This window comes from Melanostigma gelatinosum (assembly GCF_949748355.1).
Source record: "Melanostigma gelatinosum genome assembly, chromosome: 12".
Classification (NCBI taxonomy): Eukaryota; Metazoa; Chordata; class Actinopteri; order Perciformes; family Zoarcidae; genus Melanostigma; species Melanostigma gelatinosum.
Genome location: NC_136645.1, coordinates 25,924,402 through 25,947,398, shown reverse-complemented (window position 1 = coordinate 25,947,398; position 22,997 = coordinate 25,924,402). Strand labels below are relative to the sequence as shown.

Here is a 22,997-nt window from a genome sequence, read left to right as displayed (position 1 = left end):
CGCATCAGAGCCTCTAGAATTGAGCTGGGACAACGTGGTATTGATTGACAGAATCGTTAGCCAGTCAGAATCAAAACCGCGCCGTCCCTCGCGAAGCGTAAAATCCGATATGCCGAAAGTAAAATCGTCCCCCCCTCGTACCCTGCCTTATAAATAACCCCTGTCATCACGGAAACTGTCACACAGGCATACAGGACATACGTAGAACAGTTTTTTAGCTCCAAATTATGCCTTTGTCTTCATGAATCCACGTAAAGGTGAGGAGCATTTATGATTATTAGCGGTGACGCGGTTTGTTGTTCTGGTGCTTGTTGGCTGTATCTCTCTAATGATTTCACGGAGAGACATTTGGAAGATATCTCTGGAATCGGAATGGAATTCTCTTGCTTTCTGATATATTGGTTGTCCGTGTTAGCTTTTAGCTTTGTGATGGTAGCTTTGTCCGGAGTGCGTAGCTCACTCATGGCAAAACAATACGTGATATTGTGGTACATCTTGTAGTTGATTATATGAGTTGTGTAGAATTGTGTTTGGAGTGTGTCAAATGGCTTACATGATATTGTTGCCCAGAATCTTTTCTGGGTATATAACATGTGTTTAACATTCATTATATTCGTTCCTGAGAAGTGCATTGTACGACACGCTGTAAGCTAAACTTTCTCCGTAAAACCGAGAGCCCCCCCACCCCTAGGGGGGCACTGGGGCTAAAAGGATCCTGCTATCCGTATTAACCTGCTGCTTGCTAGGTTATACTTTGCTAATTAGCAGCTGGCCTTTTGTAATCATTCTCACTGTAGCATAGTAACACAGTATATTTAGAGCAGGGGTCTCTAACTGGCGGACCGCGGTCCGGATCCGGACCCAGACGCAGTTGCATCCGGACCCAAGACCTAAAATCGATATTTCGGAATCACACATATATTAGGCAGCGAGTTTGTACTTTAACCGGTAGGGTTGCACGGTGTATCAATACTAAAAAGGTACCGCGGTACCTGTACGTTAAAAACGATACGATTTTGCATATTGCAGACAGTGAAGGAAAGCCCACTGACCTACAGAGACCCGTCTGCAAAACGTGTTTCAGAGCCACACAGACAAAGTGAGGCAACACGTCTAACACGGCAAAGCACCTTTCAGACAGACACCCCCAACTTTACAAAGAGTTCAAAGAACGACGGGTAAGCAAACGTGATTATAAACATGAACACCCCCAAGCTCACCCATAGACAGCTAACACGAGGAGCCTTAGCCTAGTTTGACAACAAGCCTACATGATCATGAGGTCACAATGCACACAAACGTGCACTAAATGAAACACAATTGATGCAAAATGGCTCCATGCTGGTGGAGCCTGAGGGTGGAGCTTGAGCTCATTATTTTTATTTTGAGTTTCGGAAAAATAATTATTCCATGAATTAAGATAAAATATGAAGTGAAAATATCAAACTCACTATGCAAGTAAATGAAGCATTGTTTACCCACCCACTCCCACAGACAGTCAGACAGATGCCAGAGTCAGCAGCAATCATGGCACCTTGTAGTTCTCATTAATATCTTGCTGTTTGCTAATATTAATGCCATTTGTTAAGTGTTCAAAAAGCAGGCCAGGAACAAGCTGGTAAAAAGGGAACCGTACAGATGTTTTATTTATTACTAGTATAGATAAATATACCAGTTCTCCAAAAAGAGAAACGTGTTCAGAGAGAATATAATTTATAAGCTGAATGAACAGACTCTTCTATGTTAATTCTTCCCACAGGCAGTGTGTCATATGTTCAGAAACCGTAACTGTTGATAAAAGCGGCAAATGAAGCGCACTACGAGGCAATGCACAACTCCTTTGAACAAACGTACCCACTCACATCTGAAATGAAGAGAGAAAATAAACCTAAGAGCCCAATATGATCAGAATCCTAACGCATGAATTCACTGTCCAACAATGTTGTTACCAGAGACGATAACCACAGATAAAGTCCATGCTCACTGATTTCTCTTTTTAGAAGACAAAAACATAATATTGTGGCTTTTTGATTGACATCACTTCACACCTGAATGAACTGAATTTAAAGCTACAGGACAATTCAGTGAAATACATTTTTCTAAAATGAATTACTTTATTTTAAGATGCACATTCTTCAAAAGCTTTCTGTTATGTCAGTTATTCTTTAATCCAGCCATTATTTTACTTGAAATGAGAAGAACATTTATTTATGTATTATTTATAATCCATCCAGTTAAATTAGAAAACTGAGAATAATAGTTTGTTAAAATATAATTGATGTGTACTTTCTTTATTTGATTTGACAGTTGTTGACTACACAGAGACGTTGTTACTACTACTAGGCTTCTTGAATATATATATATATATATATATGTATATATATATATATATATATATATATATATACATATATATATATATATATATATATATATATATATATATATATGTATATATATATATATATATATATATATATATATATATATATATATATATATATGTATATATATATATATATATATATATATATATATATATATATATATATATATATATATATATATATATACATATATATATATATACATATATATATATATATATATATATATACATATATATATATATATATGGCACTAAATAGCGCGGGTTAAATATTATTGTAATGTTTCGGACCTTTGCCCGAGGAGATTTTCTCAATCTGGACCTTTTGGAATTTTAGTTGAAGACCCCTGATTTCGAGAGTATTCAGCAACATCCTCTAGCTAGATAGTGTGAGGACATATAAAGTAGATCAGCAACTGTTTAACAGTAACGACCTTGTAACTGCTCACAGTTGTACTATCCAATCAGCAATAAAGTGAATTTGTCACAAGCAAGCCAAACTGTGGTCAAAGTCAGTAACTTTCTACTACCGTCATGACTTTTTACAAACATTTCTAACTGTCTAATTTTAACTTTGTATTTCCTGGTTTTGCAGCTGCCATGTAGAATTGTGTCCATATTGTTCCATTTCAACATCAAATAAGAATACAGAGTCAAAAGCAGACCTTTCGAAATAGCTAATACAACCTGCGTTTTATAGTTGAAAGAGGCGTTTCTGACTTTTTCAGGAATTAGTTGACATTATTGTTGTGTTAGAAGTATATGAATGAAACCACTGAAAGGCAGGCATTTCTTTCTTCCTACAGAACTATTCAGATCATCTAAATTGTTTTCATGAATCAATATAGTTGAAGTGATATATATGTATAAATCAATGTAGTTGTAGTTGTGCCAAATACAAAATGACAAGGTGGGTCGCATCTTTAAAACATGTTGACGTATTTCCTCTGGTCGTCCCCGCTGAGACACAAGCTTTGTCTGCAGATGATGGTGACGACAATATCTCATTGGTGTCAGGTACATTAGCTTACCGCAGAAGCCCACTGCTGACATCTTTACACCTGATCTTCCCACCACAGACCCTCCAACTCGCCCAACGCTTCCACCCAATAGCTGAGCCGTCTCCACTCTGGTTCTAATGACCCTAGCTCCACAAATCATCTGGCAGTGTGTTGAGGCGTCCCAGCAGGAGCCCAGAACACCGATTGCAGGTCCGGTGGATTTTCTCAGGTTGTAGGTTATATTTTCTTCAAAAAGTGAAGACGAGAAGCAGGGAGAAAGGGGGGCAAAGTTACGCCTGCTTTGCCCAGTTCATGCCGTGGCATGTTATGTTGAATGCACAGCCCACGTCAGGTGCACAGAGGGATGGTGTAGCCAGTCAACTATTATCGCTGACTGGATTGCAATTATAACTAGAAAATTCCTAAAGAAATTTTGACAGTGTGGCTTCTACTGCCCGACGAAGTCGCAATATATAGCTACACACGCCGATGTTACCGGTAGTATCGTTGCGGTTCGATTGATATATCGCTTTTCTCTTTTCTGCATTTTAGATTCATACTCTTGGACTGAATCTTGTATTCGTGATGGACAGTCCACAAATGGCTCCCGTCTTTTCTGTACTGGACATGTACATCTTTGTTTGAGAAGCCTTTGGAATTGATGGGAGCTAACGCTCACGTCATTTCTGTACGAGCCTCATTCTGAGCTTCATGTTAAGATACAGTTTCTCTATGGAGCTTTTATTTTGAAAGGGTGGGACTGGGTGGGGGAGAGGGAGACATATTCATAATATTTGACACACAAACACAGAGGTTATTAAATGACAGGCTTCATCACAAGCATTCCAGTTAGAATTCACTCTCTGGGGCTTTTATTTTGAAATGGGAGGGGGGGGGGGTTCTCTAAAGATATCTAAGACCTGAATGACTGTATGATAGAGAGAGAGACAGACAGACAGACAGGAGGTCCATGCTTCCAAGTCATGTGTGTGTGTGTGTGTGTAGAGAGAGTGTAACTGGTTGCTATGCTCTTTGAGCCAAATGTGTAAGCCCGTTGGATTCCATAGATACTTTACTGTGACCAGCACAACATTTCCAAGCTTTTGGGGGAAAACTGGTGTATAAAGAGCAAAAATTGTGGGAGCTGGAGCAATTTGTTTGTAAAAATCACAGAAGATTTTCCTGCTCTGCTCCACTCTGACAGTTATGCTCTCACTCTAGCTCTTAACGAGCTGTGCAATACACACCCATTATAAAATCTGAAACAGACCCAAAATGTTCCTGAAACTTAATCTGTGACTTCATGAAAACTGTGCTAGCTATCAAAATGTCCATTTGGCTTAATAAAGTGCAGCGTTTTGTCTACGTTTTAAACTTTGAATCATGTTTCTACGTTAAAGTACGGCTAGTCAATATGGGCCCAAAGTTAAGTGTTTTTTTTAGCTGTCTTCATGCCGAAACCCCATTCAAGTGAATGGGGCTCAGTTTTTTGGGATTTTCGGGAAAACCGCTGGGCGAATCTCTCAGAGAAATATATAGCACACTGTTCCCGATCAGGCCGCACGTTTTGATGTATTTTTCACGCCGCTGTTGGCAACGCTGTGTGAGGAGAGGCGCGCCAAACTTTGGATAAAGCTGATTATTATTATTAAGCCCGGCGGATAATATACAGTGTGCATAAAGCCACACTGAACCAGATCGATTTGAACTGGCTGGACTTAATTATATGGTCAGAGTTAGGTCAATATTCTTAACTGGGACTTTACCGTATGGTTATGCTCTGCTGTTCATTCATGCAGAATATTTTAATATACAAAACTACCTAAAAGTACATAAAAATTAGCTACACCTCCACCAGCTACACCATTAAAATATTGCTTACAGTTTTTCTCAATTGCTAAAACACTGAAACCCATTGGCTGAGCAAAGTTCTCAGTTGCCTGAACTCATTTAGCTAATTGTGCAGTCTGTTGTCAATACCTTAAACTGTTTCACATGGTAAAACACAATTTGCAGATCTCACTTAGACTTTTCAGCAAAACTCTAAACACATTCTCAGTCTCAAAACACATTCTGCACTCTAATGCACATGTCATCCATACTGGTAAACACAAGTGGCAACAATCAAATACAAATAGAGAACACATGTCATTGATTAAACACAATCACTCAAAATTGATTTCACTTGTATCAAATGATGTGACACAACCAATATAAGCCGGTTTAGAGAGCAAACAGGTGGTTGAAGGTGATGTCGACGAAGTGCTCTGGCCTGACTCAGCCCAAAGACAAGAAGAAGCACATTGATGACATGTTGACTACTTTGATTTTTGTCCCTTTTACTGTGGTATTGTATACTGTAGTAGGCCTACAGTGCATTGTAGGCTGTATAATGTACAATAAACAAATTGTATGGCCTTGAACATCGTGCTTTCTATTTGTTACAGTAACAGTACTGACTGCTCAATAGATTTTGACTGGTTGCAGGTTCATATCAAGAAAGAACAAGAATTACAGTATCACAGAGACAAAGGACATGTTTGTGAGATGCAGGGTACAGCACTGTAAAAATAGGGGTACAAGGAGGAGGAAGAACAAAATAAATTTCAAAGAGCAAAGCACAGTAGTCATTTCTGATCAATTTTGAGCGACTGTAATAGAACATGTTTCGACTTCTCCCTGAGAACTATATGTTTTGAACATTGTGCTTTCTATTTATTGGTGTATTGTTTACTGACTGCTTGATAGTGTATATTATTTTGATCACTTTGTTTATGATTTGAGAGCAGTGTTTGATTTTGAGCACAGGTAAAACTGTTTTGAGGCGAAAGTTTCATTTTGCAAGAGGATTCAGAGGTTTTGTAAATCGTGCTTGAAGATGAGGTTTTGTGTTTACAGTTTTGAGAGAATGGGCGACCGTTTCAAGAAATGTGTCTTAGCAATCGAGAAAAACTGTAATGCATCAGAAATTTGAATCTTTTAATATGCAAAAAATAATAATATTGAAAAAGACTATTATTCCTCTATAATAAGTACTTTAAGTACAATTAGCTGATGGTACTTAGGTACTTTGACTGAAATGCAGGACTTTGCAGTAATTTACATTTTACATTGTATTGCTTAAAGGCTCTGAGTACTTCCACCACAGTTTGTGAGTAAACACAAAGGCATCATTCACAGGGGTGTGACTGTGCAACAAAAATATGTGTATTTGCCAGCACGAGTCCTTTGGCTTTTTATATTGGTTGCTCAGCTGTATACACTATTCAAGGCAGCACAGCTAGTGTATGGCGACTGGCTACCCTGTGATGCTGAGAAAATGAGCTTTAGAAAGACAAAGGTTCATGTAATTAAAAACTGCAATAGTCAATGATCATATACAATGACAGAGTCACCTTATTATTGGTTTGTTGACCCAGATAAAATAACTGATCTCATCTGACTCACTTTATTAAACCCCATGGCAGGGTCAACAAAGACGGGGAACAGTGAATACCACACTGGTATTGGTTGCATTGCGCTATCAGGGTGAGTTAAAAAAATATGTCTTTTACAAAAGATTTTCTGAGAAAAGATGATCCCACACACTGCTCGAGCTAAGCATCAGAATGTATAGCTCAGCCTAACTTTTCAGTCCCTCTGGACCTTCATCAAGAGTATTGTCTTTTCTTTTTTTAAACCATCACTAATTGACATTTTGCAACGGTTCAGTTGAGATGTGAAAGAAATCCCTTATAGTGTTGAACCCACATATAATTTCAACCAGCTCTGCAGCTCTCCTCCAATTAAGTCAAGTCAATTTTATTTATAAAGCCCAATATCACAAATTTGCCTCAGGGCAGTTAATATGTAAAGTATAGGACACCCTCTATCTTTTCAACTACTTCCAAAAACACTCTGTACAGGCAACACTTAATGAAACCTCAGGAAACAACTGAGGAGCTGAAGCAATTTTTGAATCTTTGAGCTCATTGTTTTGGTTTTGTGGACTGTTTCCCTGATGTCAAATTTTTAAGTTGCAGGCCATGTTATCTGCCCAGAGAATTCACATTGTTGCTGCTGTTTACATATCTCCTGATGTAAATTCAAAAAAATGCACTGCAGGAAAGAAATGCTGTTTAATTCGTTTTACTTTTGTAGCATAAAGGGACTACAACTACATTTTGTTGTGCAACCATGTGTTGTACAATGACAATACATTGGTTAACTGTCACTGCTCTCATCAACCTTGTTTCCAGTGGCTGCAGGCTGCTGTGAAAAAGCTCTGATAAACACAACCTGTCCTGCACCAAACATTAGATAGACACATTTGGAGACGTGATAGTGGAGCATTTAGCAGCTTTTACACAATCAAACAGCAGACTAGCGGGAAAGGGAAGCAGTACATGCGAAGCTTCTCTAGTAGCTGTACACCAGACAGGTTTGGCTAGCTGCATGACGTCATGCTAATAACTTAAAATAACGGGGACAGATCCAGCACGGACTGTTACGGGAGTGAGGGACATGAAGCACCTGAGAAATGGATATATAGTTATAAATAATTATATATATATATATATATGTGTGTGTTTTATATTATAGTGAATATTATTATATGATATATATATTATTATAATATATATATCATATAATAATATTATTATTATATTATTATATGATATCTATATATTATTATATCATACAGAATATTATTATATGACATATATATTATTATATTGTACAGAATTGCCTGTGAGGGTGACAAAATAAGATGTTCTGACGTGTTTGTCAAAGTGTTATTTACTGCTTTTTTCATGTTGGAATAAAGGTTAAATATTTAACTGCAAAGTAGTAATGCGTGTTTGACAAAGAAGTTGTTCCTGCGTCTGGTGGTTTTGGTGTACAGTGCTCTGTCGCGCCTACCAGAGGGGAGGAGTTGGAACAGGTTGTGTCCAGGGTGTGATGGGCCCGTTTCCTGACTCTGGAGGTGTACAAGTCCGGGATGGAGGGCAGGCTGGCACCAATGATTTTTTCTGCAGGCCTGACAGTCCGTTGTAGCCTGTTTCTGTCCTGTTTAGTGGCCGATCCAAACCACACATTCCTAAACATATTTCCATATCTTCTAAAGTTCCATATATTCTATATTCTATAGGTTGTATGGGTGGTGATAGTACTGAAATCACCAGACACATTAGGAATCACGACATCTAAACATTGTCCCTTTTAAGATTGTATCCATTTATAGTCAAGGAACAATGCCTTCCTTCATTCAATTGTGTGCACACACAGTTGACACACTGATTGCTAATGTTGACACAAGTGTGTCAACACAGAATAAATTAGATTTCCGCCAGTGACGTATTTTTTGCCTCACCAAGTTAATGGCAGCTGATTACCGTACATCCTAAACCATTATCAAGGTTCAAACCCCCAGAGTCTCCAGCTCCCACAATGTACTGCTAATCCCCATTCAGCTGACTAAATACTGTGGTTGGCTCCAAGCTGCATAGCACCTCAACAAACCAAGAGTTTCAGACTTCTTATGGAGACTATGAACTCGATTTAATCCTGTTCCGGAAAAGATTCATTTAAGAACAGTGTTGTATTTTCATGTGTGCTGTATGCAACATGTTGTATTTTGAGAAAGAAACCACCATTTAATAGGCGCAAAGGGGTTGGTACTTTTCTTGGTTAGTACTCTAGTACTTTAGTTCCAATATTGAATCTGCAAATCATTGTCATAAATATAAAGAATTGGTAGGTGTCATATTTTGCTCTGAAATGCATACTTAAAGATGATGTGTGTTGAGTATATGTGTGCATGTGTGTGGGATGATTGAAAAAGACCACCTTTAATTTAAACCTGGTATTTCCGTGGACATCAATTTAAATGGATTGTAATATAAATGTAATTTTTTCAACGTGTTTTCATCAAGAAAATGCCCACCCGCAGACTAAATTCCATGCCAGTAGATGGGCTCCTCACTTGTCTTTTTGCCTCTCTGTCCTTCCTACCTCTCAGTGGTAAGTACCTTACCACTTCCACAACCACCTGCATGTCTATTATGCTCTTTTGCCATTCTCCACCTGTCTGGTCTTTCTTCATCCTGCTCATCTGACTCCCACATCACCATGTCACCATGATTGGAAGCAGGGTTTAAAATACTGAGGTTACATTATCTTTCAAACCACGTCAATGCACACTAACATAGATTTTGTGTCAAGCAGTCATACAGAATGAGTCAGAATGTTGCAATGAACAATACAATCTGAAAATACAGAAGAGGCTAGAATAACTTTTATAAGTTATAAGAACAGAAACCCCATTTTTATTGGGTTGAAGATCTAGGAATGATTATAGTTCTTAGAACTCTGTTTTGAAGGACTTTTTTAGCTCCTATTTCTGTACTCTTGCAGCACAAGAGGAAGCATGAGTGACGTGAGTGTACAGTGATTAGTAGAGCACATCAGCCAATGCAGACATTTGTAAAAACCTGTTAGCTGTGTCAACAATACAAAACACAAACAACAGCTTGTAACAAATAAAAGCTAACCCAGTAGCACAAAATGCAACCAGGAGCAGTGGTGGAGGACCTGTGGTGCACTTGGGCAGAGGTGGGATCAGAAGGAATCAGAATGAAGGATAAGGGGAGCTACATGTATTAAGTCAGGGATTCCCAAAGTGGGGTGCGCGCACCCCTGGGGGTGCGCGAGCTGCCTCTAGGGGGTGCGCGAGAGGAAAAGTGTAATGGCGGTCTGATGGTGTAATAATATTAAATATAAAAAGAAAATGTAATTTTAATTTAAAAACTGTCAGGTGGGACATCTGAAGCTATCAGTCGTAAAAGAGGAGAGGGACAGAGAGAGAGAGAGGAATCGGAGGCGAGGGGAACGGAGAGGTGCGTTGGGGAGAGACCGGGAGAAGAAATCGAGCCAGAGTCAGAGGAAGATGAGACGGCGCAGACTGGGAAAAAAAGAGGAAATATGATGAAAAGTATCTGTGTCTGGGCTTCACTTGTATTGGCAACGCAGATTCCCCAAAGCCACAGTGCGTGGTGTGCAGTGAGGTTCTGGCTAACAGTCTGAAGCTCTTATTTACGTCACCACCTGAACACCAAGCATGCCAGTGCAAGTCAAAAGCCCCTTACATATTTTAATATCGAAATTGGAGGAGTTACAAAACAGCCAAAACAACTGCAGTCTCATTCATGTGTTGGGTCTATAAATGACGCACTACGGGCTTCATATCTGGTTCCAGAATAGCGAGAAAGGGGCTACCGCACACAGTCGCCGAAGACGTGTGCTTGCAGCTGCCAGAGAGATGGTGGAATGTATGATTGGGGAGAAAGAAGCAAAAAAGTTGTGCATGATCCCGGTGTCCAACAACACTGTGTCGCGCCGCATCGATGCTTTGTCCGAAGACATCCTGGCTACATTAGTCGCTCATTAATTGTAAATGAAATGTGATAATCTGCCTCTGAGCCTGTGCGTGTGTGCTCGCGATCCGTATTGCTCTTTAAAAGTGACGCCTTGTGTCACTGAAAGTTATTGAAACTTTGTTGCAGTGTTTCAGGGCGTTTTCACACCTTCAGTTCGTTTGCTTTGTTGCAGTTGCTCCTTTGTTCGGTTTGTGTTCACACTGCAACATTTAACAGCGGACTAAATCTTGTAAACAAATGCCACGCGCGAGCAAACTGTTCTCTCATTGGTCCGATTCTTATGCGGCTATGAAGGCTTAAAAGGCTCTGTTGCTTCTTTTTTTTTATTTATTTTTTATTAAGGGGGGGGGGGGGGGGTGCGCGAACCCGGTCGGGATGTAGAAGGGGGTGCGCGGCCTAAAAAGTTTGGGAACCGCTGTATTAAGTGATTCACAACTTGTCGTGGAGCTGTGTGAAATGTTTTTGCCTGTTGATGTGCAGAATAAGCCGTCTATAATAGTGATACTCCTTACCCGGACCAGTTGGAAGGAGGATTTTCTAACACATTACATTTCTACTTAAAACTACTGAATCAGTATTACATCCTAGTATCCCTTAAATATATTGTATACTATTCTGTTTACTTCTCTCTGAAATAGCTTTTTTGGTTTTACTAAAGATTATTCATTCAATGCTGTTAGTGACAGTTTGGGCTCCAAACCCAAAATTGCTCCTGTAGCTAGCTGTGCCTACGGTGTGATAGGATCTGAATTGTAAGTCGCTTTGGATAAAAGCGGCTGCTTAATGTAAAGTAATGTTTGTTTAAAGTGAAAATACTTTTTTTTTGAAAGTCTTTGTCGAGTTCTTACTTTTTCTTTCTAACAATTTTATAAAATCCCTTTCAACAAAAATAATTTTACATTACACATATCAATACAAATATTTTGTTTTATTTTTCAGCCACATGGCATTTTCACATACTCAAAGCAGTTTCATGACATGAGCTTTATAACCACAATGGGTTTTAACTTAACTCAAGTCATTTGTTTTATGAATCAGCACCGTGGCATTTTTCCACTCTTTTACTTTTACAGCATGAAGAGTAAACCTATTTACCATGACTTCAAACATCAAGTCTGTTAACATAATATCAATGATTAAAGATGTATAAAAGCCAAAATTCTACTCAGAATCTTCAGACTACCAGACGACATGCTTACCACACTGCCACCCCAACAAAATATAATGTGCAAAGGAATGAAATGTAAAAGATAAAATGAATCAGTGCAAGTAGTTTTCAGTGCAAAATGGAAAGTTACAAGTCAGTGTCCAACGCTTACTGCTGCGTACTACAGACTTTTACATCTCACAGAGGCTTCACTCAGAAGTTCTTCAGAAAAATTAACATGTGTGCTTTCTCAGGTAACAGACAAACTTGCTCCTGGCTGATAGCGTCCCCAGCAGTAGAAAATGTACGCTCTGAGGGTGTAGAGCAGGGGTCTTCAACTAAAATTCCAAAAGGTCCAGATTGAAAAAATCTCCTCGGGCAAAGGTCCGAAACATTACAATAATATTTAACCCGCACTATTTAGTGCCATATATATATATACATATATTCAAGAAGCCGAGTAGTAGTAACAATGTCTCTGTGTCGTCAACAACTGTCAAATCAAATAAAGAAAGTACACATCAATTATATTTTAACAAACTATTATTCTCAGTTTTCTAATTTAACTGGATGGATTATAAATAATACATAAATAAATGTTCTTCTCATTTCAAGTAAAATAATGGCTGGATTAAAGAATAACTGACATAACAGAAAGCTTTTGAAGAATGTGCATCTTAAAATAAAGTAATTCATTTTAGAAAAATGTATTTCACTGAATTGTCCTGCAGCTTTAAATTCAGTTCATTCAGGTGTGAAGTGATGTCAATCAAAAAGCCACAATATTATGTTTTTGTCTTCTAAAAAGAGAAATCAGTGAGCATGGACTTTATCTGTGGTTATCGTCTCTGGTAACAACATTGTTGGACAGTGAATTCATGCGTTAGGATTCTGATCATATTGGGCTCTTAGGTTTATTTTCTCTCTTCATTTCAGATGTGAGTGGGTACGTTTGTTCAAAGGAGTTGTGCATTGCCTCGTAGTGCGCTTCATTTGCCGCTTTTATCAACAGTTACGGTTTCTGAACATATGACACACTGCCTGTGGGAAGAATTAACATAGAAGAGTCTGTTCATTCAGCTTATAAATTATATTCTCTCTGAACACGTTTCTCTTTTTGGAGAACTGGTATATTTATCTATACTAGTAATAAATAAAACATCTGTACGGTTCCCTTTTTACCAGCTTGTTCCTGTCCTGCTTTTTGAACACTTAACAAATGGCATTAATATTAGCAAACAGCAAGATATTAATGAGAACTACAAGGTGCCATGATTGCTGCTGACTCTGGCATCTGTCTGACTGTCTGTGGGAGTGGGTGGGTAAACAATGCTTCATTTACTTGCATAGTGAGTTTGATATTTTCACTTCATATTTTATCTTAATTCATGGAATAATTATTTTTCCGAAACTCAAAATAAAAATAATGAGCTCAAGCTCCACCCTCAGGCTCCACCAGCATGGAGCCATTTTGCATCAATTGTGTTTCATTTAGTGCACGTTTGTGTGCATTGTGACCTCATGATCATGTAGGCTTGTTGTCAAACTAGGCTAAGGCTCCTCGTGTTAGCTGTCTATGGGTGAGCTTGGGGGTGTTCATGTTTATAATCACGTTTGCTTACCCGTCGTTCTTTGAACTCTTTGTAAAGTTGGGGGTGTCTGTCTGAAAGGTGCTTTGCCGTGTTAGACGTGTTGCCTCACTTTGTCTGTGTGGCTCTGAAACACGTTTTGCAGACGGGTCTCTGTAGGTCAGTGGGCTTTCCTTCACTGTCTGCAATATAGCCAAAGCACTTCCAGATGATACTTCTGGCATCTTGTTTTCCAACAACCCGAGGACAGTCGGTAAAAGCTCCTGCATGTCTCCCTTGTGATCACTCGCTGTGAGTGCGCGCGCTGCCTGTTGCTGTCAGCGCGCTGGGGAGCCCCGCCCCCTTGCATGCCTGCAGGCAGCATGACAGGGAGCGGAGCAGCGAGCGCGCTCTGATCACGCGCTATTTTAATAAAGTATCGACACTAAAAATATGCAAAATCGTATCGTTTTTAACGTACAGGTACCGCGGTACCTTTTTAGTATCGATACACCGTGCAACCCTACCGGTTAAAGTACAAACTCGCTGCCTAATATGTGTGATTCCGAAATATCGATTTTAGGTCCTGGGTCCGGATGCAACTGCGTCTGGGTCCGGATCCGGACCGCGGCCCGCCAGTTGGAGACCCCTGCTGTAGAGCATTTTCTCATGCAAAGGTCTGGAACATCACAGTAATGTCTAACTTGTGGTATGACTTAGTCCCATTTATATTGAAGTAGCCTAGCAGTTGCATTAACGTCTGTATGCAGTCAACAACTGACAATAAATCAAATAAAGAAAGTTCAATTGAACTGTATGAATTATAGATAATAGATACTCTAATGATACATACATGTTCTTCTCTTGTTGCAAGTAAAATAAGGATACATTTAAGGATAAATTACATAACAGAAAGCTGTTGTAAGATGTGCATCTTAAAATAACTAAAATAAAAGTACTTCATTTTAGAAAGATTTATACAACTGAATTGCCCTGTTTCTCTCCTGCTCACAGGAAAACCCTGATTGGTCCAGAGCAGTGAGCAGAAAGTGTGGACCTCTGTCCTTCCTCCAGCTTGGCACTATGGGATCATCCACATTGGGAAAGGCAGCATCTCTTGATGCTCTCTTAAATGAATGCATTCATGCATTTGGTAAGTAACATATTTAATATTATTAAATTATTTTGCATATTTTTTGAGAAATTTGCCCTCAATCGACTTATAACCAAACCAAGTGCAACAGTGTGGTCCATTGATGAATGATGATGTTTCTTTTGGACAACAATAATGCAGAGGAATGAGATATATCTGGCATCAATTTATTGTTGATTGGGCCTTTTCATGGGATTTGTTGACAATAAAAAGATATAGAAAATGCCACCAGAAGGATCCTTTAAGATAACATAGTGTAACATACTGCCTGTTGTCTGTTAAGTTTAAATTTGATGACATTTTATGATTGACTTCTCTTTATAGATGACAATGGGGATCTGAAGGCCAACCTGCTTCCTCGCACCCTGCTGCTGATGCATCGCTGGTACATTAAGTCCTCAGAACTGGCGGGAAAACTACTGATGATATATCCCTTCCGGCAGAAACCCTGTAGGAACTACAGCTAATGCACATTAACACAATGTTACACAGTGTTACCGCTAATGCACATAAATACAGTGCTTTAATAATGAAATACTGCTGGCTATTGTATTTCAGTGTGCTGAAGTTATGTACTACTGTACTACGACTATAAATTGATACATTGATGAATTAGTCCTCACCTCACAGGAAATCGAAGCTTAATCTCAAAATTAAGATAGCATAGCAGTTGATGTTTCATTTCATTTAAGTGACTTCCTTTCCCTCACCTTTTATCTTGCTGTAGTACTACAGTTAAATGTAAAACAAGCAGTATTGATCTTGTCCTGAATCAATGTCCTTGGAGCTGCTGGTAAGTGCATAAGCACAATCTTACATATTAGGAGCAGTTGGCTACTGTAAAGCGCATGAGGAGCAACTTGGGGTTTAGTGTCTAACTCATGGACACTTTGAACCATAGATAAAGATATTGAAAAGAAAAAGATCAGACTAGTAACATCTTACATTCTAACTGTATCTAATATTATATAAATATCTTTATACACAGACTAATTGCATATAATGTAAAGATCTTTATTTACAGTCATACTGTAAGACCATAATATACTGACTAACTTTATAATATGATCTTTATTTAAAGTCTATGAATGAAACAGACAATCAAGGTTGTGGAAAGTTAATGTTAATGTTACATCTCCTTTTAACTTTCCTACTCTATATACAATTCTTGTGCTTCCAGCGCCACGACTATTCCCTCTAGAACAGCTTTTTCTGATCTGATTCCCTTGTAAGCAGGACAACATCATTTGCCAATGCCTCCAATGTAGTTACTCATCCCTGTTTAACATAAATCTGTTTTACCATGTGACAACTCTATGGTGTTTGTTAGGTGTTTGTCACAAAACAAATAAATTAGATTCAAGGAAACGTTATGGTTTGGGTTAAAATATGTATTTTGGTACATAACGTAAGGGAAAGATTGTGAGTTAGGTAAAGTGACTAATTTGTTAAGTTTATGGAACAGTCAAGGTCATTCTTTAAAAATAATCAAATGTCTACTGTTGACTGCCATTTGGAAACAGGAAACAAACTTGTGCAAAAGTCTGATGTTTTAAGTCAAATGATCACTTTGTGACTTTATAATAATCTCACATGACCTCCTTGCTTTTGCATGTTCTCCCAAAGTCTGCGTGTTTGTTCTCTGGGTGCTCCAAATTCCTCCCACAGTCCAAATGAATGTCCAACCATTTCTGAAGACAAAAGTATTTATAGCTTTTTTAAATGGCCACACTCAATGATGGGGTCAAAAGCTGCAGTCATAGTCAAGAGAGACACAATGAGTCATACACATTCTCAACAGCATTCTTGGTGAGGTTTGGTTGGTGAGGTTTGTATTGGTTGTACATACAAAAAGTGACAAATGGATGTGTGAAGAATGACAAATAGAGAGCTTGAGAGAGAAGTTCAAACCATGCCTACTCTCACCTCCACACATCTGGACAATTGCAGTTTAAAGTAGGTGTGATTGACAGATTGTTTCGTTAAAGGCTGGACAGTGACAAAGTATGACAAACCTTAGCCGAAATAACTTTCTCTCTTGCATAAGGATGTTGTTACACATGACTCTGCTATTTGAGGTGAGAACTGCCATCAATGTCGATTTAGGTCACTGCTGAGAGAAAGTTAGAGGCTCAGGCTGCTCATTAGCTTGTAGTCCATACAGTAGCAGCTGCACTGTCAGCTGAAGTGCTCATAAACAATTCAGATTCATTCTTCATTGTCCTCTATAGAGGAAATGTGTTTACTTGTGAGAAACGTCTGTACACAATCAAACTTTTAGAACAAGCAACACTCAGAAACAGGGTATGTTATATAACAACAGCGTGTGCCCAGGCTGGTTAAGGCTGTAATGGCTGATGCCACAAAAGTCCTCCCAAAGTGTAGTTGTCTATATCTACGGCCAGAGGGGATGTTGAGAGGCTAGTTTCCTGTTTGTCAGTTCTATATATTTCAACGATGATACAGCAGCAAACAGCTATTTGATATGTAAAGATATAGTGGAGTAATGGCATCTAGAGCAGAGAATGAAGTCAAGCTTCTCTGTGCTTGGTTTTAGTAGATAATAATTATGTTACATTGGTTGTGGTCACTCAATGAAGAAATACCTCCTTATCAAGCTGAATACCTTGGTATGTTACTAAAATAACGCAATCATAGCTAAGTTGTACATTCTCTTGCTTCCCTTGTGTACTTATCTTGTACCTTGAAGCTATTCACAAAAGCTTAACTGTATTCCCTTGTTTATTTCTCTGTGTGTCACATAACCTCGGGAGGGGAGGTGTGGCCGCCCATTTGTTTTGGTCTGAGCTGCTGGTTCTCTAGTGCGACATCTAGTGGTTTTGAATGTCATAGCATGATAAATTATTTCCTTAATTCCTGATTTGTCATACATTGGAGTCTATTGATTTGTCAAATCTTGGAAAAAGTCCTTAACTGAACCCCACGTACCGTGACAGCAAAGGTGACGCCTACCAGAGAACCAGGCTGAAGATTTGTTATCTAATGAGGTAAGATTCTACATACACATTCATCCAAAACGAACACATTTTACTCTGGATTACTCAGCCTCTGGGAAATCCAAACCCAAGCCTACAGAAAAGCCAATGCCACCTCACAATATTACCAGATTTTACGGCAATAGTGGCATAGTCGTTCAGAACGGGCCTTTCTTGACTCGCGGTATTGTTGCTTGCAGCGTTGTCGGGGTTCTGCCTTTTCAAAGCCTGTGGCCCATAGAAAAAGAATAGGAGTAGAACGACATTGAACTGTGGTCATTCGAGTAGTTCAAAAGAAAATGGCGATTGTTGTTAGTTGTTGGGGCTGTAAAGAGCTGAATTGATGATTCTGTTTAGGCCAATTCACTTTCTTTCTTACCTATAAAAGGGACAGCCAGCATGGCAGGCCTACATGCACACACACACGCTAGCCAATGTTGTTATTTTACATGCCACATTGGCATGAGTGGGTCCGCAACTTGCCGCAAGTTGGTTTGTACGGATGTTAGCCTGCTTCAACTGCAACCGGTTTCATTGAAACCGCAACCAGTGAATATCCTGCTTCGTTGATATGAATGCGAATGTCCGTTCTACTACCTATATACCTACTTACATATGAACATACAAACATATACATACAGACCGACATGCCTGGTTACCTACCTTTATGCATACATACATCCATACAGTTTCAAGATTTCACACAGAGGACGAGGCAACAGTTCGATTTGGCCCTCACAATGCTCATTGCCCGTGTCTTTTTCAATTTAACAATCAATATTTAGCTATTGTTTTAACACTGCTCTAGAGCCAGCTCACACAGGAGTTCCTATAATTATATCATGTCTTTTTAGTGTCAAAATATGTGCTGCTGAAATCTCTATGTGTGTGTCCAGGTACTGGATTGTGACATTCCCTGCAGAGTTCAACCTGGACTTGGGTCTGATCCGGAAAACAGAGGAGTTCAGAAATGTGGCTGCTCAGCTGTCCTGTGAGGAGCATTTCAAGCTCCTCGACATCTCCACCATGTAAGACACCAAGAGCATACAGATACACTTGGAGAAAATATTGACCTGATCAGTGTTACAAAGTAAGATCTTTATTGTTCCAACAATTTGGTCCTCATCCTTATATCAAAATAATCCCAATTCCAATGTTAACCCTGAAACAAAGTCCTGGTCCTAAATGATCTAAATGACAAACTGTCATTATTGAGTGGTACATAGGCCCAATTTTTCTTGTTTTGTAGCTGCTACATAACACGGGACCAATATGACTACAAACCTACATATCTCAAACTACCTATGACCTTAAATGACCATACTGGTGATCCTGCAGCTTTTTGTCTTCAAGTTACAAATTGTTTAGAATCACTGTGTCACACTTTGTCTAGATTGATTGTGCTTATTGTTTGTTCATTTTTCTCCATTGTAGTCCGTCATATGACTGGATGCGTAAATTGACCCAGCGCAAGAAGCAGGCTAAGAAAGGCAAGGCCTCACTGCTGTTTGACCACCTGGAGCCAATGGAGCTGGCCGAGCATCTCACCTTCCTGGAGTTCAAGTCCATACGAAGGATATCGGTATGTCTACAAACAGCTCAGCTTCTGTCCAGTGATTTTTTTGCCACGCTAGCAAGTCTAAAGGGTTTGTCAGTCCTTCTGGGACTGTTGAATACAACCATCATGACTTACTTAATGTGAAAAAACAACAATAAAGCTCTACAGAACAACAGGCCTGGGGTGAACATTAATATCTGAAAAATAAATATAAATCTTACTGATCTCATATCTAATATCAGTGACAAATCACACAAACTGTGCATAAAAAAGTGCATACAGACTCATTGCAAACATGTTGTTAACCTTTCCAGTGTCAGAGGGGCGCACAGGCGAGATTTGTTTGCCGACATGGATGCTCACGTTGGGGATAAACCCTTTCACTTCACCCAGAAACTGGGAAGTGAGGAGCCCAAGTGCTGCCAAAACTGCAGATCTGGAAGATCTCACAGGAAACTGCCAACCAAAGATCTCGCAAGTTTTCGGTATCCAACTGATCGGCAGAGGTGGCTGCAGGGTTCTGCCGGTTTACGGTCCCGAGGCTAGGTGACTGGGCGACTCAGAAGACATTAGCTTGTGGGCCAGTGACAGACTTGCACCGATTTAAAGGCAAGACTAATTTTGTTAATCCACAGAAAATATATCTGTCGGGTAAATTTTTGGCCAGATTGTTCTGTCAGGCAGGTGAGTGCAAGGCAACAAAGGGGAATGACCTAAATGGAAACAATTTGGCAGACAGGAACAATTCAGGGATCTATTGATAAAATGAGGTTGCATTAATTACAGCCAAACAGGTAAATATTCCAGATTAAAGGTTGCAGGTTGCAGGTTCATGTATAGGGTTTAGATGGCTGGAAAGAAAGGAATGACACAACATTAAGAATCTGAGTGGAAATGGGCTGGTTATAGGCTGCAGGGCTGATAAGGGAAAGTGGACACAGGTGAGCAGCTGTATGAGAGAGTCAGTTGACTGCGACTGGTGGGAGTCTGGGGGTATTCAGTGGTATTCACATGGATGGCAATGCAGGGACTTGGGGAAGTGAGAAGTGGCTGGGGACAGGTGCAGCAGGCCAGCCTGAGTAGAATGAAAACTACTGAGAAAAACACATGCAACCATTTAAAGCAAGACTATATAACATTTGAAATGAAAAATACAGACATCCTTCCTCTTAAAAGTTGAATTCATAACAAATAAGATACACCCATGTTCAATTCAGGACACTCTGCTACAGAGTAGCTGCTACAGCCTCGGTCTGGTATGACAAGTAGCTTGTGGTGGTGAATGCCTATCATTAGCTAATGTCAGACCAGACGGATGCTATTGTGTTACTGGCATTGCTGAGTTAGTTCTTTAACTAAGTTCAAGTTAGGTTCGATATGATGTCGTTTCATAAAGTTTTACAATCAATATTTTCAAGCCCAATAAAATATACACTGTGAATTGGGTAAACTATGTGCAACACTGATAAGAATGTTCCTAAAAAGCTCTTGGGAAGCTGAACACCTGCTGTAGAGCTTTGATGTGAAGCTAGCTGACCTCTGGGTGAACTCCCTGGTGGTTAATTGGTAACAACACCAGAAAGAAGTTCAAAGTTTCAGGGTGTTATTGGAATTGTGACAAAACTATGAACTAATGAAATTGACACTTTTATGTGTGCATGGGTTACCTTCATAACCTCTGGAGCCAGATAAGAGTGAGTCCTTGAAATTAATTGAAATTACATGAGAATCTGCTACTTCAGTTTACACAAGTACTCACATATTCCCCACACATGGCCAGAAATAGACTTCTAAAGATGTAAGATTTGCAAAACATCATTCAGTATCTGAATATCGCTGTGCGACTCCTTGAGCTACATTTTCCCCACAAGATGATTCCACATTTTCTTTTTGAAGATTCTATGAACTTTCCTCAGGCACATTGTCAGGTCAAAATATCAACTTCACATGCAACACATTTTAAAATGTACCGGAAAAAGGGCATGGCTCTCACGATACCATCTCCCCATAATCTATTTTCAATTATTCTGTGCAATGACCATTACAGACTTAAGAAGCTTAGATTGAAAATTGACAGCTGGATATCTGATCTGTAATATTTGTTTCCAGTTCACTGATTACCAGAGCTATGTGATCCACGGCTGCCTGGTGGACAACCCAACTCTGGAGCGCTCCATTGCTCTGTTCAACGGAGTCTCGCAGTGGGTCCAACTCATGGTGCTCAGCAAGCTAACACCTCAGACCCGTGCAGAGGTTATTACCAAATATATCCATGTGGCTCAGGTAAGACAGGGAAGAGGCAGCAGTGTTTTAAAGGTTTTTTTGTCCACAAAACATGGACAATAAGTGGCTCACATTATTTTTACCCAAAACTGTTTAGAAACATTATGCAAGGCTGACTACAGAACTGGGAAGCTGATTGGACAAGAACAGTGTATACATTTTACAGGCTTTCAAATCCTATCCTGAACTCTGTCGCCAGTCAAAAACAGAAAACAGCAATGTCCAGACTAGACTAATGCAACAGTAAAGTCTTGTAGTCTTTTTATGACAAAACCAAATTTGTCATAAAAGCTAACGTCATTGCTTTTCCCTAATCAGAAAAGTATGGACTCACCACAGAAGTGCATTGCAAAAAAAGTAAATTGGAGGCCTCATCTCGCAATGACTTACATGACCGAATAACAAGAAATGATCTCTTACGTGAAAATAATCTCACAATTATTAGATAAATCAAGGTGGTTATCAGTCATTTGAGAAGACAGATAATTAGCATTATTAGTCCGTCAACATTGTGCATGCATCTAAAGTCAGAAAGCACTCTGGTTTTACCAGAGTTGATCTTGAGGCGGTTCCGCTGGCACCATCCTATAAAGTCCTGGTTCAGTTCCCTGTATTCCCTGTCATCACCAGCGGAAATGAGGCCGACGATTGCAGAGTCGTCAGAGAACTTTTGCAGGTGGCAGTTTGCAGAGTTGTATTTGAAGTCCGAGGTGTAGATGGTGAAGCGGAATGGAGCTAGAATGGTTCCTTGTGGGGCCCCCGTGCTGCGGGACACCAGGTCGGACTCACACTCCCGTATCCACACATACTGTGGACGGTTGGTGAGGTTGTCCAAGATCCATGCGGTGAGGTGGTGGTCCACTCTGGTCTGCTCCAGCTTGTCTCTCGGAAGCAAAGGCTGGAGGGACTCCACTGGAGAAATCAAAAAACATGACTCTCACAGTGCTTCCAGCCTTTTCCAGGTGAGAAGGCATCTGTATAGCAGATAGATGACAGTGTCATCCACCCTGATGCCAGATTGGTAGGCGAACTGAAGTGGGTTCAAAGATGAGCTCACCAGGGGGTGGAGATGTACTAGGACCAGCCTCTCTAGCGTCTTCATCAGGTGGGATGTTTATGCCACCGGCCTGAAGCTGTTGAAGTCCCTGGGTCGCGGGGTCAGGAAGTGATAATTACAAAATTAGGCAAACCATTTTTCTTTTTTTTCTAGTGAATGCTCCCCACTTCCTCCTTCCTCCAGGAGGACTTGAGTTCGTACAGCATAGAAAGCATTCACTCAGCGAACACTTTATTTAAAGTGGACCATGGTTTACTTCCTTTCAGCCGATGTCATTCACATACACTGCAGCAGGAGATAAACTGGGACACATTTACACAACAATTACAACTGTGAAATGGACTCTAGGCTGATTTGTCACAGTGGTTATGTACAAACAAAGGTGTGGTTGAGAACTTTTATAATCTACCCCAGTTTTTTAAATGCA

General features: G+C 39.7%; 1 protein-coding gene across 1 annotated transcript in view; it reads left to right on the top strand.

The window, feature by feature from the left end:
* Positions 1-22,997, top strand: part of rasgrp3 (RAS guanyl releasing protein 3 (calcium and DAG-regulated)) — a 44,474-nt gene that overhangs the window by 3,156 nt on the left and 18,321 nt on the right. Inside the window, exons 2-7 of the mRNA XM_079280023.1 lie at positions 14,538-14,676; positions 15,001-15,115; positions 17,634-17,684; positions 18,569-18,700; positions 19,107-19,254; positions 21,340-21,513. Coding sequence (XP_079136149.1) covers positions 14,607-14,676; positions 15,001-15,115; positions 17,634-17,684; positions 18,569-18,700; positions 19,107-19,254; positions 21,340-21,513 — 690 coding nt within the window. The 5' untranslated portion in view covers positions 14,538-14,606. The remainder of the gene's footprint in view (positions 1-14,537; positions 14,677-15,000; positions 15,116-17,633; positions 17,685-18,568; positions 18,701-19,106; positions 19,255-21,339; positions 21,514-22,997) is intronic.